This window comes from Anoplophora glabripennis, unplaced genomic scaffold, assembly GCF_000390285.2.
Source record: "Anoplophora glabripennis isolate ALB-LARVAE unplaced genomic scaffold, Agla_2.0 scaffold69, whole genome shotgun sequence".
NCBI lineage: Eukaryota > Metazoa > Arthropoda > Insecta > Coleoptera > Cerambycidae > Anoplophora > Anoplophora glabripennis.
This window is the reverse complement of record NW_019416383.1, coordinates 157,372-176,401: the sequence shown is the minus strand read 5'-3', so window position 1 is coordinate 176,401 and position 19,030 is coordinate 157,372. Positions and strand designations below refer to the sequence as shown.

Here is a 19,030-nt window from a genome sequence, read left to right as displayed (position 1 = left end):
TTTTTTAACTTACAGCTCTTTTCATAAGCTTTCGGAATATGTAATAATATATAACTATATCACGCGCGTGCGTCGTATATTTCATTTTGTAACTAAGGCCAAAAAATAAAAAAAAAATCCAGGTTGCAAATTTGAAATTAAAAAAAAAATAGTAGATTTCAATGTATTATGAAATCTACCATGAAAAAAATCAGTGCGATTGTGGAAGATGCTGAGGCTCGTCCAGACTTATAATTAGTTAATTTGTTTATAAGGCCATAACTTGTAAACTATTCAACTTACCAATTCCAGATTTCGTGTGAGTTATTAGACAGTGACAAGGAATGAGAGGATGCGATGCCAAAACGTTCTGGTAATAATAACGCAGTTTATAAATGTTTAATTCAAAAGTCATAAATAAATTCTTCTGTGTATAACTTTTGATCTGATCGATATTTTTCATCGCTATTTTTGTAGGTCTTTTAAAGACGAAAAAAGTACTTTACTATTTTTTTGTGGAAATGAACGGAAAAAGTTATAAGCGAAAAACGTGAATTTACGTAAAAATTATACAATTACCCATCCTGTAAACAATCTTCCCCCCATTTTTATGACTGTGGAAATTAATATGTTATTGTACATAATATTTAGCATCTATAGTGATAAATTCAGCTTGCCAAACAAAAAGTCGCGTTCAACTCTATATTTCCTGGCCTAGTAGAGGCAAATTAGTTGATTTTAACATTTTGTTACATACATACTTACACCCCTGAGGGGTTACATTTCATGTGGAGGACGTAATAGTGAACTGGCTCCTGGCCATCGACTGGCTCTCATATTGGCCCCGATTCACAAGTCTTCAGGGTTTAAATATTCTTTACAAAATGCTGAGTGCATTAGAATTCAACGACGGATAGAAGAATAATTGGGAACAACGACTGCGTCAGTCCACGAATGTATAGACAGAGTGTCCACATAGTGCAAGGGTCAGTTCAATATGCATACAATTTGCAACTGGACATTTTTCGTTGCTTTTAAATCTATTGTGTAATACTGACATGTAATTGATTCCAATTATATTTATAAATTTTGTTGTATGAAATGAGTTAAACGAATATTTGTATCGAAGGTATTTTTGTAAAAATCTACTAAAATATGTGTCCAAATAAAGTAATGCCATACCTTTCAAAGTTTTGACTATAGTTACAGGGTGATTATTTAAATTTTAGAAATTACTCTGCCTCTCTCTAAAATACTTATAGTTGACAATATTAGATATATTATCAACTTGATCCTGATTTTCGATATACTTACAGTTTTTAATATAATGTTTTCGAAGATGCAGCATCGAGGTTTATTATTTCTAATAAACCCCTTATACATTTTTTTAGGTCCTGAATTTTTATTTTGAATTTAGTTATTTCACGAATTAGGTACATATACTTTCGTGTTGTTTAAACGAGTGTTTGTTTACTTTCTTATACAAGTGTTTCTAAAAAATATATACATTTCGTCAATCCATTTGGCGCACGTACGAAGTTATCTCAGGCATTTGTCGAGTTTCACAGCGATGTACAAATAAAAACAGTCGCCTAAGAGCTTTGCCTAATTCAATTAATGCGGTATCGGCTCAACCACCCAGTTTCTACACCGTTCGCGGTCGGCCTCGACGCCATTGAATCGAATTCTAGCGACTGAATTCTTGGCTAGCTGGGTTTACCCGCGCCATCACGGTAAACCTGTTGTTCTCGCCGGCCGATCCCTGCTTTTCGCAACAATAACCGTTTCGTGTTGACATTTGGTCGCGATTTTATGTTACCTGTGACCTATATACACGTGGTATTGGGGTCGCGTTAAAAACGCGTATTTTAATTAACTTTTTAATAATTAAATTGCTTGGTTGAAATTGAAAAAGAACGTAGTGTTTCTAATAATTCTAATAATCTACAAAGGAACTGTCATATTTTAAACGTCATTGTTGTTACTTAAGATATGAGGTTATATCTCACCCACACTCAAAGCATGTCGATAGATAGACAACCAAATAGCTAAATCGTTCACCGGTGGCATGCTGATGGGAAATAAAAGTTCGAAACCGGCCTGTGTCGCGTGATTCTGTTGACTAATGATCTTAACTGTGTACTAGATTTGGAAATTTAATTCTGGATGTAGTATACAGGGTGATTCAAAAAACCGCTGACAGACTTCTAGGGTAGATAATACATAAAAAATTAAGACGAAAAGTTTTCATAAACACAGGGTCGCAAATGCCTCCTTAACGAGATCTTCAATTTTTAGGTGATTTTCAAAGGACTAACTAGCGAAAAATGGTCGTAGAGAAAAAAAAATTTAAAGTCTCTAGTTTTAGGATTTGAAAGTAAAACAAATTTATGGTTTAAGAAATTATAAGAAATCCATCGGATAAAAAAATTTCAGAAATTTTGCTTCACTTTCAAAAGGTTTACGGGCTTCAATATTTTTTTTGTCAACCCCACTTGTCAACTCTTTTAGTTTCCTTCGTCCTCTTTAATTTGAGCTGTTAACGATGAATTACTTCTACAGAAAATCTAAGCAGGTTTTTAAAAACTTCAAAGTATTTCCTATAAGACGTTATTATTGTTGATAAAAGAAATTGTTTTACGCAAGAAACTTAATTCAAAAAATTTAAAAAATTGCATATTTAAGAACTTTATAAATAATGAATATCTTAAGGATATTTCGTTTTTTTACCTGAAAGTATCTCAAAGAAATCTTCAAGAGTTCAATCCGCTGCGATTTTTCTTTCATTCTGATCCGAATGATTGAAATTGTCATTTTTGCTAAAAATCAATTGAAGGATACATTTTGTATCCTTTATTCATGTTTTTATTCATTTAATTCATTTCATGTTAAATCGAAAATGAAGACATTGCAGCAAAAACGAGCTAGCTGCACTTTTTGGCCAAATCTCTCTCTACCTTAGCTGTTTTCGGTCATACACAATTTTTTGTATCTACCTTCATTTACTAAGAAATATTTGGTGCAATAACAAGGCAACTGTGCAGATATACACAGGTTGATTATTTAGCCTTTCATCAAAACCTGAAGACAGATCCAGATGAAGGTGAGGCTGATGTTACAGACGATGAAGATGACGATTAAAGAAAAATATATTTATCAACATGTACCTACTTATATTATTTTCTAAAATAAAGTTTGGTTTTCTTTAAACAAAATATTTACTGGTTTTATTTAGTATAAAACTGAGGTAGCTTTCAAAATATATAAAATATATAATAGAAACAGTCATGTTAGTCATGTTACATGTAGTTATGTACAGTGGACATCAAAGTTTGCATTTAGTTAAGTAAACTTTATTATTAATCATTAATAAAACAAAAAATTCATGGTTTTGGCGGCAAAAACAAGGTAGTTGCAAAACTTTTAAGTTTTTCAAAAAACTGCAGTCTTTAAAATATTGTTTTTTCAATCAGTGTACTTCTACCTAACATGTTAACCACTTTGACAGTAAAAACCAAAGAACAAAAATCAATTTGAATTTTAAAACACGTTTTTCTCCCTCCTAAAAAATTTCTAATAGTGCAACTATAGTTTGTTTAGAAATGAAAGAGAGTAATAAAAGCTTATTATGTATGCAAATCGTAAATAAATGTAGTACTGGTGCTTATATTCAATATTTTTATATTATGTATTTTCCGTACAGATGAGGTGAACTTTTAAAAAAACTTTGTGTGATCGGACTGTACTAAATTGTAGCAGGTAGCTAAAATTTAATCCCCGACAATCCGTCTTTGTCTATGCCGCTTCAATTTCTCGGTCCATTTCTCTTATAAGTAAACAATATAAAAACAGCATTTCAAAACATGAGGCTACTTTAAGCATCATAACCGGGTTAAGAGGGTTTTTAGTAATTCAAATAAAATTATTCAATATTATTATCAAAATATTTATTTAAATTTAATGAATAGACTTTTATTCCACACAAAAATATATGTATTTTGAAAATTCAAATTATGGTGAGTAAATGTAGTGTTGTATAAATGTACAATAAAGAAAATAAAAAAGTAGGTATATTAAAATTCATCCTCTGAATATTCTGATGAATTATCTTCGTCTCCTAGATTGATAACGATAGGTTCCACAGTAACGTCAATTAAATTATCGAGTTCCCACATTTTCTCCTCTTCTTTTTGTACATGATGTATACATCTTTGCCAGTTATCTGCAGTTACTCGTTCCAAGGAATTTTTTAACAAAATTTTCACGTCACTTAATTTAAACGTCGTATTATTTCGCGCTACATCTCCTTTTACCTGCGCCCAGACTAATTCGATTGGGTTAAGTTCACAGTGATAAGGTGGTAACCGTAGTACCGTTATTTGGCGATTTGTTGCCATTTCATCGATAACATATTTTTTCTGATCTTTATTAAGATTGACAAGTGTCAAAAGTTCCTTTTTCACCATATTTGTTTCAAAAGAAATGTTTTTTCCGGATAACCATTGAATTATATCGGCTTTCCTCCAAGCAGTCGTAGGCGTCCGCTCGGTCTGCCGTGAATGGTAACTGGCATTATCCATGACAATTACAGACCCCGGAGGAATAAGATCCAACATCTGTGTAAAATACTCTTCGAAAACATCTGCGTTCATGTCTTCGTGATAGTCACCTGTATTTTTAGATTCAAATAAAAGTAAACCGCCATCTACAAAACCACTGGCACTACCTATATGTGTCACTATTAATCTTCGCCCTTTACCTGAAGGTGCCTTGAACCCTGTTGAAAGTCCATCCAAAAATGCTTGTAGAAAACTTTTTATATTTTTATCTTGCCATACTTTTGTTACAGTATATCCCTTGTTGACCCAAGTTTCGTCTAGATCAAGGGTCGGCAACTGGCGGACCGCGGTCCAGATCCGGACCGCGGAAGATAACATACTGGACCGCCAAAAATTTTTTGAATGTATAAATTACTCAAATAAATTATTTAAAACATGTTTTTTACGTTTAAGTGCCAATCTTATCATTTTTTCTAGTATTTTACAATTGTGTGAGTGTGTCAGTTATTAATGGTTAGTAAGCAGATTAAATTTGAATCCAAATTAAAATAAAAAAATAATAAATATGAATTTTTTTTCTGGACCTCGTTAAAAATTTTCAAGAGTTTCCGGACCCCACCTAAAATTACTTGCCGACCCCTGGTCTAGATAATAAATATTCCTCCCTTCGTCACGGAATTTTCTAATTGATCTTAAGTAGGATCTTCGCCAACAAATAATTTCATCTTTATCGATAAGAACTGACTTCCTGTTCTGCTTTTCCCAGCAAAAATTCAACTCTCGTAAGACGGCCCATAATTTGCTTCTACTGATTTTTGGCAAATCGTTGTCCTCTGAAAGTTCACTTAAAATTTTGTTTAGCGTTGGTATTTCTTTTTTAAAATAAAATGAGTGTACTTTTCTGCGAATGACATTTTTGAAGAAATCATCTATAACGACTTTTGACCTCCCTGTAGATGATTTTGGGGGATTTACAGTATCTTGTTCATTTTTTGTTTCATGTAAAAGTCTGTAGATAGTCAATTTTCCATTCCCTGTCATTTTTGTTAGCATTAGTGTTACCCGATAATTACCTGAAACGAAATATTACCACGCCCTTGGCCGGTTCTTATCTCGGGGTTTTATTACTCTCTTTCATTTCCAAACAGACTATACCTCGTTTTTGCTGCAATGTTTTTTTCGCAAAAATCTATACCTTTTTTTCATAAACGTATTGAAAAAAATTAAAATCTTCAAGCTTCAATTTGCTCTTTTTATTATTCTACGACCATTCTTAACCACGTTACAGCATTTTGAAAATCACCTAAAAATTTTGGATTTTTTTTATCCTTTATTTTGTCACTTGTTCAGTTTGAATACAGTTTTAGAAAATTGCCTACTCAATGTAATTTCTGACGATGAGGTTAATTATATAATATTTTAGTTTTTAGATGAGGGTATCTAGGCCACAGATCAGTTAGTTACTTTCAGACGTTGAGCAACTGGGTCGTTAGTCTGATTAATGTCATAAAATTCTACGAAAATTATGCAGAGGTAAACGTAAGAGCTGGTAATTGTGATATTTAAGTTTTACCTAGACCTATGTCGTATGTGTCACATTTTATGTATCAGTTACGCCTAATTTGCATATAAATGTCGAGATATTTATCCTCCATTAAAATTAAATGAGTACTAAAGAAGTACTCGTTTAAAAGTCGAAAAATTATGAAACTGTATTTTAAATAATATTAGTAAAAATGAGCAAGTCAACACTGTAAAGTGAGATTCAAAGATTATACAGGGTGCTTTGAAATTATTTGAATTAAAGAACTGATAGAACATCAGAAAAATAGAAATATTACTTTCTTGGGGCTATGGGCCTATATTCATATGTTTGAGAAACAGGAAGTCAAAATTAATTTATTAAAATCAAATTGTAGCCGTCTTTTCTAAAAAACACGGTGATCCATGGAAATTTGATATAGGCAAGCTTTTGGAGGCGTTAAAGTTAGTTTCTGGCCATCTACTAGATGTCATCATTTTCTAAGATTAGATTTTTAATAAGTACTTATGTCATTATAATGAAAAATGTCATTTTATTTAAAAAATCGAAATTACTGAAAACTCACCGATTTCTGAAAAAAAATCAATTGACTGTTCCAAAGCTTGTATTCTTTAACGTACATAGTAATATTTTCTAACCTTAGAAATTCTTAAAACTGACTCTAAATAGTCCATCGCAGTATTATTTCAAACTGTAGGTATGTGGTACCTAATTTTGAAAATTTAACAAAGGTTAAATAAACACAAAAATAAATATGATACCTTCCCCAATAATTAAGGTATCTAGGATGTTTAAAAGGAAAATAATGCTCCAAGGTCGACAATGTACTTCCCTAAGGCCTCTGACGTGTTGACCCAGGGCACTATTATCCTGTAACTCCCGTGCTGTCTTCAATGTCGTTTTACTTCTCACTCAGATTTCGACAAATATGTAAATTCTGTACCGTTTTTAGATTGATATTTGGTCTAGTCACATTGGTAGCCTTCTGCTCAGCCCGACCAGCAGACGAGGAATACGCCGAATACGAGGATGAACCCGAGGCTGCGGCGCCGCCGCCAAAGAAAGCAGCTGCTGCGAGACCGATCATCGGAAGGCGCAATCCTTTAGCAGGGAGGAGCAACAACAAAGCCGCCGCCACCACCTCAACGACAGCTGCACCAAAGGTAAGAATAAACTATAATGAAAAGTAAAATAGTACAATGATAATATACTTACCCTTCCCCACATTATCCTGGAATGTTCTCAACGAAATGCACAATAATCTCTTTGAAAATTACTTTCTTTTCTTTTATACCTACTCGTTTGACATCTTTAAAGACACACTCTGATTAAATACAGGATAACGCTTATTAAAAAAAAGGTTCAAAGTGATAAAGGTGTTCTGTATTCAGATTTTTGAAAGAGTTTTCTGAATAGAACGAAAAAAGTGACTTGTTTAATTTTTAAGTACCGCATTGTGTTCAAGAAAATTTGCAATATAAGTTTTCATATCAAATCAAACGACGCAACTATAGACAAAGAAATTCTAACCTAAAATGTTTCAAGTATGAAGTTAGTTAAACTTTTTGTAGACAATTTTTTATTATTCACAGCTATACTTCAAAAATCAAAAGTGACGGATTGCGTTTAAGTTTTGTATTAGGTCAATTCAAATAACGATAAAAGTTGATAAAAACGTTGTTACTAAAATCCATTTTCTTTGAGATATGAATTTGTATTTTTTGGGCTTATTTTTAATTAAATGCGAGTTTCTTATTTTGATTAACGTACGCCTCTTTATAGTGCATGAAAACATAATCATTCCCAATTTTGTCTGAAACGATACTTTGGCATTTTGGCACTCATGTACAGGGGGATGCATAATTCTCTTTTTATTGCAATATGTTTCTTTGATTTAAAATTTTTGAATCGGACAAAATGAAGATATACCTAAAAAGCTCTGCGGAATCAGAATATGCAATTAGAGATACAAATTTAAATAGATATGTGTCAAAACATGATTTTTTTTGAGGAAAAAATTGCTTAATTTGCATACTGATCTTGCTGGAAATCAGGTTCACTAGTTTTTAGTTTTGACTAATCTTCTGTATTGTACTGTAAGTACTGCTCCGAAAAATTTGAAAAGTTGGCAACATGGCAATGTCCCTGGGGCGAACACCACTAAAATATGTAGAACTCTCTAGCACTTCCGGTTATATCCGAAGTCGACACCAGTTTCGTTATTTTAAATGGGACACCCTATATATTATTGCATTTTCGGATACTACCTGAAATTTGAGGGTCAGTTTATTAAATATTCCCTATACCTAGGAGTTATAGAATTTCAGATATTAATATTAAAAAAAAAATTGACAGATGCAAGGGTCCGCGGAGATGCTAGTAACCAAGGACATTTAAATAAAGGGGACTATGCATGTCACAGTCTATCTCATATGTTGGGTGAAGCTAGACAAGGGGAAAGCAGAGGGCTTTATTTTCAGCCAACTGATGCGCGCGATTACATCTCCAATGTCGTACATTTTGGATGGGTCAAAATAAAATATTTTATAGTCCTAAGTCAATATATTTCAACAGCTACTCAGTATTTTTATAATAAATATATATAATATTTTTATAACTTCTTGGAATCCCAATAACTGTAACCATTTCTTTCTTGTTGCACCATCCCCAAGCATCCTAAAAACGTTCACATTTCACTTTTAGAATACTGAGGCAAATTTTCAGTGAGACATAAAAATATATTCCCAAAGGAGAACATCAAATGGTTGAATGAATGCAACTTTCAGTTGATTGCATCTTCGGTATTTTTATGTATAAGTGAACCACCACCATATTTTTGCTGTTGTATTTATTCAGTTTTTATGCTCGTGCATTTAGTAAAATTGTAAATATATTTTTGAAAAGGTTTTTGTCGTAGAGGAAAATGAAAATGATGAATGATTAAAATTTGTAATGTTGGGTATAAGGGATAACATTGAAATACCTATAAATATATTAAATATAAATAATGTCTGTAACTTATTTGTGGTGCAGCATTTTCCTTTGATTTTAATGGCCAAACGTGGTTCATATTATTGTTTTCTTACTATTTCAGCAAAAATTTTAAAAAAATACCAAGTCAGTTTTATAAAATTTTACCGTTATTCAAATAAAAGTTACCCACACGCACGACAATGGCCACAGTTGCATATACATTCCAAAGTCACCTTCAAGCACGCTTACCTGTGGAAGGATAGCTGATGTGGATGTTTATAATCCAATTTCTTACAAATTCTGCACTGTCTAACCATATTCACACCTTAAAAGTTTATCCAAAATACATGTATAAACACTAATCACGTTTCACTTACTAAAATCACAACTATTTTCTAACAAGAGACGCCATATTCTGCCAACCACGGCAGAACGAACGAGGAACACGCTACAAATTATTGCGTAGTTGCCAAGTCTTCAAACATGGCAAATATGAAAAATGAAAAATAGTTTAATATGTACAGAATTTAACAATATTGTATGCATAACTTAATAATACTATCCTATAATAATAATTTTCACAATTGTGATGAAAATTGCGATAAAAATATTAAGTACATTTCCAGTATAATTATACAGCTGACAACAATGATACAATTAGACTGTGAATAGACCAGGCCTCATCTAGAAATGTAAATAAATAAGTCCCCTTTATTTAAATGTCCTTGCTAGTAACTCTTTTGAGGAGCGTGATATCAAGTGGATTTTTGACACCTCTAAAGGGTGTAGGTAACACTAAATTATGGTGACCAACAAGTTAAAACATTTAATACAAGGTGTTTCATTGTTGCTGTTACATTTTGATAACTTCAAACAGCTATAACTTTATTAACTTAACTAGAACACCCTGTATACTTTTATTCTGTCCTATGTAGATTCAAATTTGCTTTCAAGCCATGTAATCATTGTTAGGGTTGTCGATAAAACTTGAACAAAATGTAGCCCGCTTGATGGAAACAAGAGTTTTGGGTTTGTTTTAGTTTTGTTTTTGTTTTTCAGGTTCTAGAAAACACAAACAGGACATAAACTCAACTGTCCGTTTAGTGGAAAACCGCCATAATAGTTTTTGCTGAAAATTTAATTAAAAATGCCTGGGGATCGTTTAAATTATACTTATGAGGATTATTTTAATTTGTTTGTTATTTATGGAAAAAAGCAGCGGATTCTCTACATGTTGCGACCATAAAAAAATTAACAAAAATTTTGGACCATTTTTTTAGATGGAAGGAAAAAAATAATGTTATGTGAATATTTGTATACAGAGTGATCTATAATTTTCATTTGATTGCAATTTAATGCTTTGCTGTAAAAATGCTTCTTTGAGCTCTTAAGAAAATATCTTAAATAAAACTTTAGTATTTACCACTTTTCCTACAAAGGTGAAGGTGGATACACCTGTACATAGAAAACTTTTTTCTGAATGTTTGACTCATTTTAGTTTGATTACATATTCGAACATTATGTGTAACTATTAAAAGGAAGTAAACGTTTAGACCTTGACTGTGCGATAGAATTACTTTTTTTAATCTCTCCCGCCCGGCAGCAGATTCGACTTTGATTACACGTTTCTAGCAGCTTAAAATAACTATGATCTTTAAGATGAGAAATGTCTGTCATGTCTCAAATTTCTCCTGCGACAAATGCGTTACGTCAAACTGTACCTTTTCTACCGGCGCTTATTTAATTTTGTGAATCGTTGTGCCGATAAAATATACTTTCTTTTTAATTCAATTTGACCGACGTATATATGAGTCCAGTACAAATTGCATCTGTAAATAATTGTAAACAGTGAGAGAGAGAGTTATCGAAATTACACTTTCGACAGTAATGTGGTGTGGAATTTAAATCGTCTCTCCTAGTTGGTATTTTGTTTTGCACTCGCTCGGTGCGAATGAAAAGTGTATTTTAAAATAAGAGAAACTATAATAATGGCACCGACACGTTAAATCACTTAAAATATTATTTCTGATACAAAAACTGTTTGAAGGAAAATTATGTGTCTGAAACATGTTTTAATTTTTTTAAGCCACTCCATGTTGTTGCCTCAGTTTTGGTTTGTTCTTGACACTAAATTAATAACACTTACTAATAAATCTGTAGTTTTCATTTACTGGCAGTTACAGGCCATCTAAGTGACCTAAAATGAAAAAAATTATAGTTTTATTAATGAAAGGAAAGCAAAACCGTTATTTAGTAAAATGTTTTCGCCTTATTCTCTGTTAGAAAATTTGAATTGGCATTTGTTGCTCAATTAGCCATAATTCTAACCTCGTGTGGCTTAGTAACTGCTTGGCGAGAGATAATGCAATGACAAGAAAATTATACAATGCTAAATGTCAGAGAAACTTTGAACGGTGAGCTTGTAGGTATCTAACAATTTAAAAATTAATATCCTATTCCCGAAGCAGTTTTTACGGTTTCCTTACACATTGCGATTACCTTTAGCGTAAAATTGCACAATGACCACAAATGTTATAGAATATACAGAGTGTTCAAATTATTACTGCAACGATCTTACAACTGTGTTTAGTTTTGCGAGATTTAATTCAAATTCAATTTAATTTATGAACAAAAACCAACCCCCTCAAATACAAGACCACTTAATTCCTCAAAAATAGATTGATAGCTTGTATTAGGCATTTTTATAGAAAAATATTAACAGAAGTTGTCTGAAATCATCCAAAATATTTATATTTATTTGTTTGAATTGCAAAAATTAAATTTAATATTAAAACTCGTTGAAGCTTATGTTAAATACCAAAGAACGTTTTCACTGATTTGGAAATAATTTTGATGGAAATTTGACTTTTTAAAATCAACCACCTTTTGAATAAAGCATTTTGAATGTTTCTGAACAGCTTTTGTCAATAGGTACAATTTTCTACACAAATGATAATATTTCATCAATTTTTGGTGTGTTAGATGAATTTGTATTTGAGAAGGTTAGGCGAATTTTTGAACATAGTTCATTAAAAAATTTATCATACAAAAACTTCAAAAGTCCTAATTGGGACAATATGTTCTCAAAACATGCGAGCTTAATAGAACATTGGAGAATGGTAACAAACAGAATAAAAGTCGATGGGTATTTCGTGAACTTAGTTTTGTTTAAAACTGTTGTTTTTCCAAAATGGAAATTAGATGATGCTATTTTGTGTGCTTTAACTGGTTTGTGGTTCATACTGTAACCTGCAAAAGAGTAAGCAACGCCGTCGGGATACTGGGATACTGGGTGAGATTATACAGGGTCGGAAAGTCCACATGGTTCATCGGCAGTTACGTGAGAGGGATAAAGAAAGTCATAGAAAGCCGTGCGATATAGAAAGATGGCTATAATGAAGGCGTCTAATAGTCACCGCCCATTTCGCCTTTCCACAAATAAGAAGTGAATCTTATCCACTTAAGCCATCTTTCTCTATCGCACGGATTTCTATGACTTACTTTATCGCTCTCACTTAACGGCCGTTGAACCATGGGGACTTTCCGACCCTGTATGTATTTAATTTAACAAGACGAAAAGTTAAAAAGTTGCTCACAAAGTAGGTATTTATTTTTTACAATACATTACGAGAAACAGATTCACTTTCAAACAGTTGTAGGTATAAAACTAAAGCAAAATAAAACAATGACCAACATCGATTTACATTTTAATAAAATAATAAATCGAATATTTCCATTAAACCGACAATGTGCATTGGCTCGTCTAACTATTTGATGTTACCGTTTTCGAAAACAAAACATAACCAGTAGCCCGCATTTGTGTTTGCGAAACGATTAAGAATGAGGTTTGCTTCAGGAAAACGTGTAGTAATTCCGCTAAAGACTTATTATTATTTATTATTTCTTATTTCTCACTACAGGGATCTCAGAAACAGTAAGAGATACGAACTAGCTTAAATGAGGACAAAATTGCGCAATCAGGAGACTAACATTATGCCTAAAAATAGAGGCTAACTTGATTAGTTTTCGAAATATTTGTAAAAAACTGAAATTTTAAAAATTCGTCTTTGTTTCATTTCAGCTTTGTTTGAGGTGATATTGAAAAAAGAACACTTTCTCGTGGCAATATTTTGCCCTCCATCGAATGGCATAATCAATTTTTATATGTAACGTTTGGTCTTGCTATCATCGACTTAATTTTTTTAAATATTACATTTTTTGCAAGCCTTAGTGACCCCCAATACTGCCTCAGCCCGAACCAGATTCAGACGTATTGTCTCGAAAAATTCATCTTCAATGTATTCGTGCTAATTTTTCTAAATTTTTTATTTAGATTTTGTAAGTTTATTGAATTATTAAGTGTCGTTAGATCACGCATTACAATAAAATATTATTTAAGTTTTCATCCCATGCTCATAGTAATTTCTAGTAATTTCATTCAATAAAAAATATAGAAATCTAAATAAAAAATTTAAATAAATTGGAAGGAATACTTAAATTGAAAATGAATTTTTTCAGACAAAACGACTGATGGAGATTTGCAAAAAATGTAATAAAATTGTATTTAAAAAAATGAAGTTGATGATGGTCCTAGAAAAACGAAACGTTATATATAAAAATTGATTATGCCATTCGAAAGAAGGCAAAAAGTTGTCATGAGAAAGTGTTCTTCTTTTTTCAATATCACCTCAAACAATGCTAAAATGGAACAAAAAAGGATTTCCAAAATTTCGTTTTCTTTTTCAAATACATACTTCGAAAACTAATCATGTCGGCCTTAATTTTTTAGAAGTATAATGTTGGTTCCCTGATTGCGCAACTTTGTCTCCATTTGATATCTCTTACCGTTTCTGACATCTCTGCAGTGAGAAGCGAATTTGTAACAGTCTGTACCTATGTTACATTTTTATTTGATCTTAAAAATTTTAATTTAAACCTATGGATGTTGTTGTTACAGAAAATCTTTTTTTGAAGTAGGTAACTCTTTATTTTTCTACTGGTAAATAAAAAGAGTAGGACAGTATTAGGGTTTAGTTGATTTTCCTATTAATAGACGACGCAATTGTTAATACGTCACAGCGGTCCACCAAATTCTTTTTAGTTTCGTATTTTTTTATTTTAAGTTAAATAATGATTTCATATATAAATAAAGCAATAGAGGAGAAATTTTTTGTCCCATTATTTCATTTCCTGTTAACATCTAAAAAGTTGGCAAACACTGCTTTTCTTAAAAATTTACAGTTTAGTTAAAATCGATATGGTTTTATCTATCTCTTGGACGTCCATCTTCAGAGATATACTCCTAAAGTCTATCACCTGCTTTGCGGACAAAAATCGGGAGCTCTTGAAGTTGAATTCTCATCAATCATGAAATTTTTACATTTTTGCTGTCCTCTGGGGAATGTCTGTGAGTTGCTAAACTACATGTTTGTTCAATTTTTAGGAAGAAGAGGTAGTAGAAGAAGCCGACTATGAGGAGGAACAACCACAAGAAACGAGTTCAACCACAGAAGCCCCCAAAAAATTCATTAAAAGTGGAATCGTAAGGCCTTTCAGAAGTAATGATGATCTTTTGGCCACTTTGAAAAGGAGAAGGGAACAAGTAGTGAGCAGTGAGTATTTTTTTTTTTTTTCATAATATGCAGAGTGAAAAATTTAGTATTAAACTTCACACTTAAGAAAGACTCAAAGTTTTATTATTATTTTTCTATTTTTAAAACCAAACTTTTTTTAATGGAACACCTTGTATATTTATCATTATTTGGAACCTCTACATGTTATACAATTGCTTTAATAGTTGGCACAATATTTTTATTTATATACTGATCCTACTCATATTACTCACCTCATTGATAATACTAAGCTTTGATTATTATTTTCTCTTTTAAATTATATAAATTATTAGATCTTTGTGTATTAACTTTATCTTTCAGGATCCTCCATAGAAACAAATACATGCAGGTCAAAATACATAAGAAAAATTTTCCTTGTCTAGTTTTATTATAAAACACCTTTTATAGTATACTATTTTCTTACAAACAAAATATTTATAGTTCTGTTAAGTAAATTGAATAACGTGTATGTATCTTGTGCTTTTAGACAAGTCCAAGCCAGTCCAAAACGCCGAAGCTGAAGAATCATCTAACGTCGAGAGGGAAGTATCGAAACCTCGCGCAACGTCTTCACCATCGGCAGGAGGCAGAAGAAACAGATTCAACGCCAAGGAGAAGACTGGCGAAGCCGAAGCCACAGAAGAAGGCGCCAGTGCCGCACCTAGAACGGGTAGAAGGTTCCACGGTAGAAGTTAACCAATTAGATAGGAGTGCATAGATTTACCACTGTAAAAATAATAAATTGCATAGGAATCACCTGTAAAATAGCCCTGATTGCTGGATCTCTGGGACCTGGCATATCACAGCGTGGTTTTGTATTCAATGCACGGGTGTATTGAGGGTTGCTAGTCTATAGGATGCAATTATGCCGACTATATCGTCTGTGGTACTTAGATCTGTATAATGCGGGTGGTAACACAAAGCTCACCCATGCATTGAACTAACAATTCATTTAATTTAAACATATTTTTTTACGCTTACGCTTAAAATTTAATCAAAACTTTGCATTGACAGTTTTATTTACTTTTGAATGTATACAAAAACACCCATATTGTAATTAGTACCGTATACATAAATTGTGGTTTGCACTTATTTTTTGTTTTTCTATGAACTATTTCAGGCATATAACTCTATAGTTCATTATACTAAACCTAATTGCACTTGGTTCTTTCAATGCCACGTCCATGTTTGCGCAAACAGTGGACAATAATTTGTTTAGAAATGGACTGTAGTAACAATAAATTATTTATTTTTGAAATACTTGAACTAGGCACGAAAATAAAGTAAAATTATGTTGTTAGTCATATCCCAGAATAGGTTTAGCCAAATTAGTCTAAGGATGTAATATTTTTTATCAAAACTATACAATGTATCTCTTCATTATGCAATTCATAGGTTTTAGACAATGTATAAGAGTATTCAATCGTTTTTGTTTTTATTACTTGATACTAAATTTATTGTTATTTGTACATTTTATAGATCTGTAAATAAAGTGGACTAGTTAGTGTTAGTGTAAACAAAACATTTTTATAGAAATATATATTTTTAAATTAAAGTGTTAATTCTTGAACTATACATTATTTTTATTAATCTCCATTACAAATAACGGTGTAGATAAATTTATATTTTAATTTAAAAATAGATAAAACTGAAACAAGTTTAAAAATAATACAGATTAAATAATATTTAATATAAAAAATGCAGAATTATATAGCATTAAAGTTTTCTGTAACAAATATTCAAAAGATCAAAATTTTCCTATTTGCTGAATTTGCTTTTAACTTTTTATTTCGCTTCAGCCTAAAAATTATTATTTTAAAGATATTCTCCATTTCTTACTTACCTACATCACAGTTGAAAGAAATTGATTCAGCAAATCCCTTTCTTAAATTACTATTGTGGCTATTTCATTTGTATAAAAACATTTAAAAAAATCATTTTTGCGCATTAAAGTGCTATTGACTTTAGACTAGTTGAATTATTTTTTTGTTTTGATTTGTACCTAAAAAATGTTTGCAATGAATTTTAAGTTTTCACAAAATATGATTTTTATATCTCTTCCTAATCAAGCAAAAAATAATGATGAAGAAGACTCTCTTGTCTAACATCATGAGAATCGAGAATCTCAATATCTATCACTTCCCATGGTTAATTAAAATTCTAGCCTGCAGTGGTCGCTAGTAGTACCTATTTATATTCCACATTATTTTGTCTACAGTCAAAGTTTAAAGTGGTAGTGGCAACAATGATATTCCAGAGAACAAGAATATGTATCACTGCTTCAGGAAGGAAACAGTAGAAAAAAATAGTATTAAAGTATTTGGTAAAAAACGAGTTTGATTTTAAATTAAAAAAGAAAATAATAATTGAAATATGAATATTTATAAACACGTAATTCTATAGCTTGTCGACTACCGTTGATTGTGTAATTAAACTAAATGTTAATTGATTCACAATTAATGTCAATATTTTTCGTAACGATTTTTTGTATCGGAATGCAACCAATTTGTCTTATTTTGACTTTTGACTTTTCGCTCTCTATGTCTATGTAACCAAACTAATTTATTTTGCATAACAATCAAAATAAGAGTCCTGAAAAGTAACGTAACTATATAATGTCTTGTCAAAAATATCAAGTCAAGGATTCCAACATTTTTGCAACCGCTAGAAATTTTATTGGTGTCCTCAAATATAGGCTGGTTCTTTTTCACAGATCGCTAGATATATGGAATTTTATGACACCAATTTTTGTTTCTTTTTTAATAAGTTTGTAATTACAAATAATAGAAATTTAATAATTTCAGCTATTACATAAACTGGTGCTATTAGAATTTTTCTAAACTTTCTACATTTCAGTTGGTGACAGTCAACTTTTGTTGACAGTCTTGCGGTCGTCATTTTCTGTTAATACGAGGTCTGTTCAGAAAATAACCGAACTTTTTGAATTACGCGCTAACGCAGATATTTAGTGATATGCGGTCGGCAGCATTGCGTTGCGCATAACCTCCTCAGTAACCACATGTTCTTGGATTGTTGATATCTGATTTAGTTTTCGTGATATTGTTATTTGAGTCCAATGTGTTTAAGTATTAGTGATAATTGTTGAAATTTGCGATTTTCTGGAACGATGTAATGTAAAATTTTCCCTGAAGTAGGGGAAACGTTTAAACTTTTAAACCAAGCCTACGGGGATGATGCTCTGAGTCGCACGCAATGTTACGAATGGTTTTCACTATTTAAAAGTGGTCGTCAGTCAATTGAAGGCGATCCTCGACCAGAAAGGCTTTCGACTTCAACTGATGACTCGCAAGTACAAAAAAGTTAAAGATCTGGTGCGTGTAAATCACCGATTAACTATCAGAGAAATTGCAAAACCACTTTTCTCTCACATTTTATCAGGCCTAAGACTGACAGTGTTAATATTTACTGACATGTTTAAAAAGTGGTTTGACAAAACAAAAGTAAACCACTAACAACAACTAAAACAAAACGCAAAACGAAACAAACTGAAACTCGGAGCACAACAATGAGAATAATACTTAGACCGCTGATTTACATCAATTGCTCGAAGTGTCCTCTATTTTGATTAATACACAAACGAATTTGGGTTTTAAAAGATTGTTCAACATTGGTCAACATGTCTGGCGTAATTTCTTGAAATGCTACTGTAATGCGCTGCAACATATATACCGCGGTAGTATCCCCATAAAAAGAAGTCACAACTGGTCATATCTGGACACCTTGAAGGCCAACTCACTGGACCTCCGCGTCCAATCCATCTGTTGGGAAATGGGAAGAACCGCAGCGGTATTGTGAGGTGGAGCACCATCATGTCCACATTCTTCGAAATGTAGCTAAAGGAATGTCGCCTAAGAAATCTTCTAGAGTGTTTGTTAAAAAGTTTAAACAAACTGCTCCAGTTAGATGCTGGTCAAAAAAGAATGGTCCAATGACATGGGATCCTAAAATTGCTCCCCACACGTTCAACGTTGGCTATGAGTTGTCTGGAATTGGATTTACCGTGTCATAATAATGGCAATTACGACTATTAACGAAATCATTTTTTAAAAGTAGCCTCATCGGTGAATATGACCCGTTTAAAAAAATCATCATCTTGATTTAACATCTTAAGAGCCCACTGACAAAACTCCAGTCTCCGCTGAAAGTCTACTTTTAGTAACTCTTGGTGTAACTGGATACGATAAAGATTTGTGCTGTGCTTTTCTAAAATCCTATGTTATCGACGTTGTACTAATACAATTGCAAGGCCTCTGACGCTGTTACATAGTTACTTTAGAAACATAACATAAAACATAAACACACCACAGAAATGAGACAACCCCCAAATCCAAAGCCAAAGGCTT

At 32.0% G+C, this 19,030-nt stretch overlaps 1 protein-coding gene across 1 annotated transcript in view; it reads left to right on the top strand.

Annotated features, from left to right (window-relative positions):
• Nucleotides 1-16,239, top strand: part of LOC108917057 — a 44,071-nt gene extending 27,832 nt beyond the window's left edge. Inside the window, exons 2-4 of the mRNA XM_018723487.1 lie at nt 7,034-7,244; nt 14,498-14,666; nt 15,154-16,239. Coding sequence (XP_018579003.1) covers nt 7,034-7,244; nt 14,498-14,666; nt 15,154-15,362 — 589 coding nt within the window. The 3' untranslated portion in view covers nt 15,363-16,239. The remainder of the gene's footprint in view (nt 1-7,033; nt 7,245-14,497; nt 14,667-15,153) is intronic.
• The last annotated feature ends 2,791 nt before the right edge of the window (nt 16,240-19,030 follow it).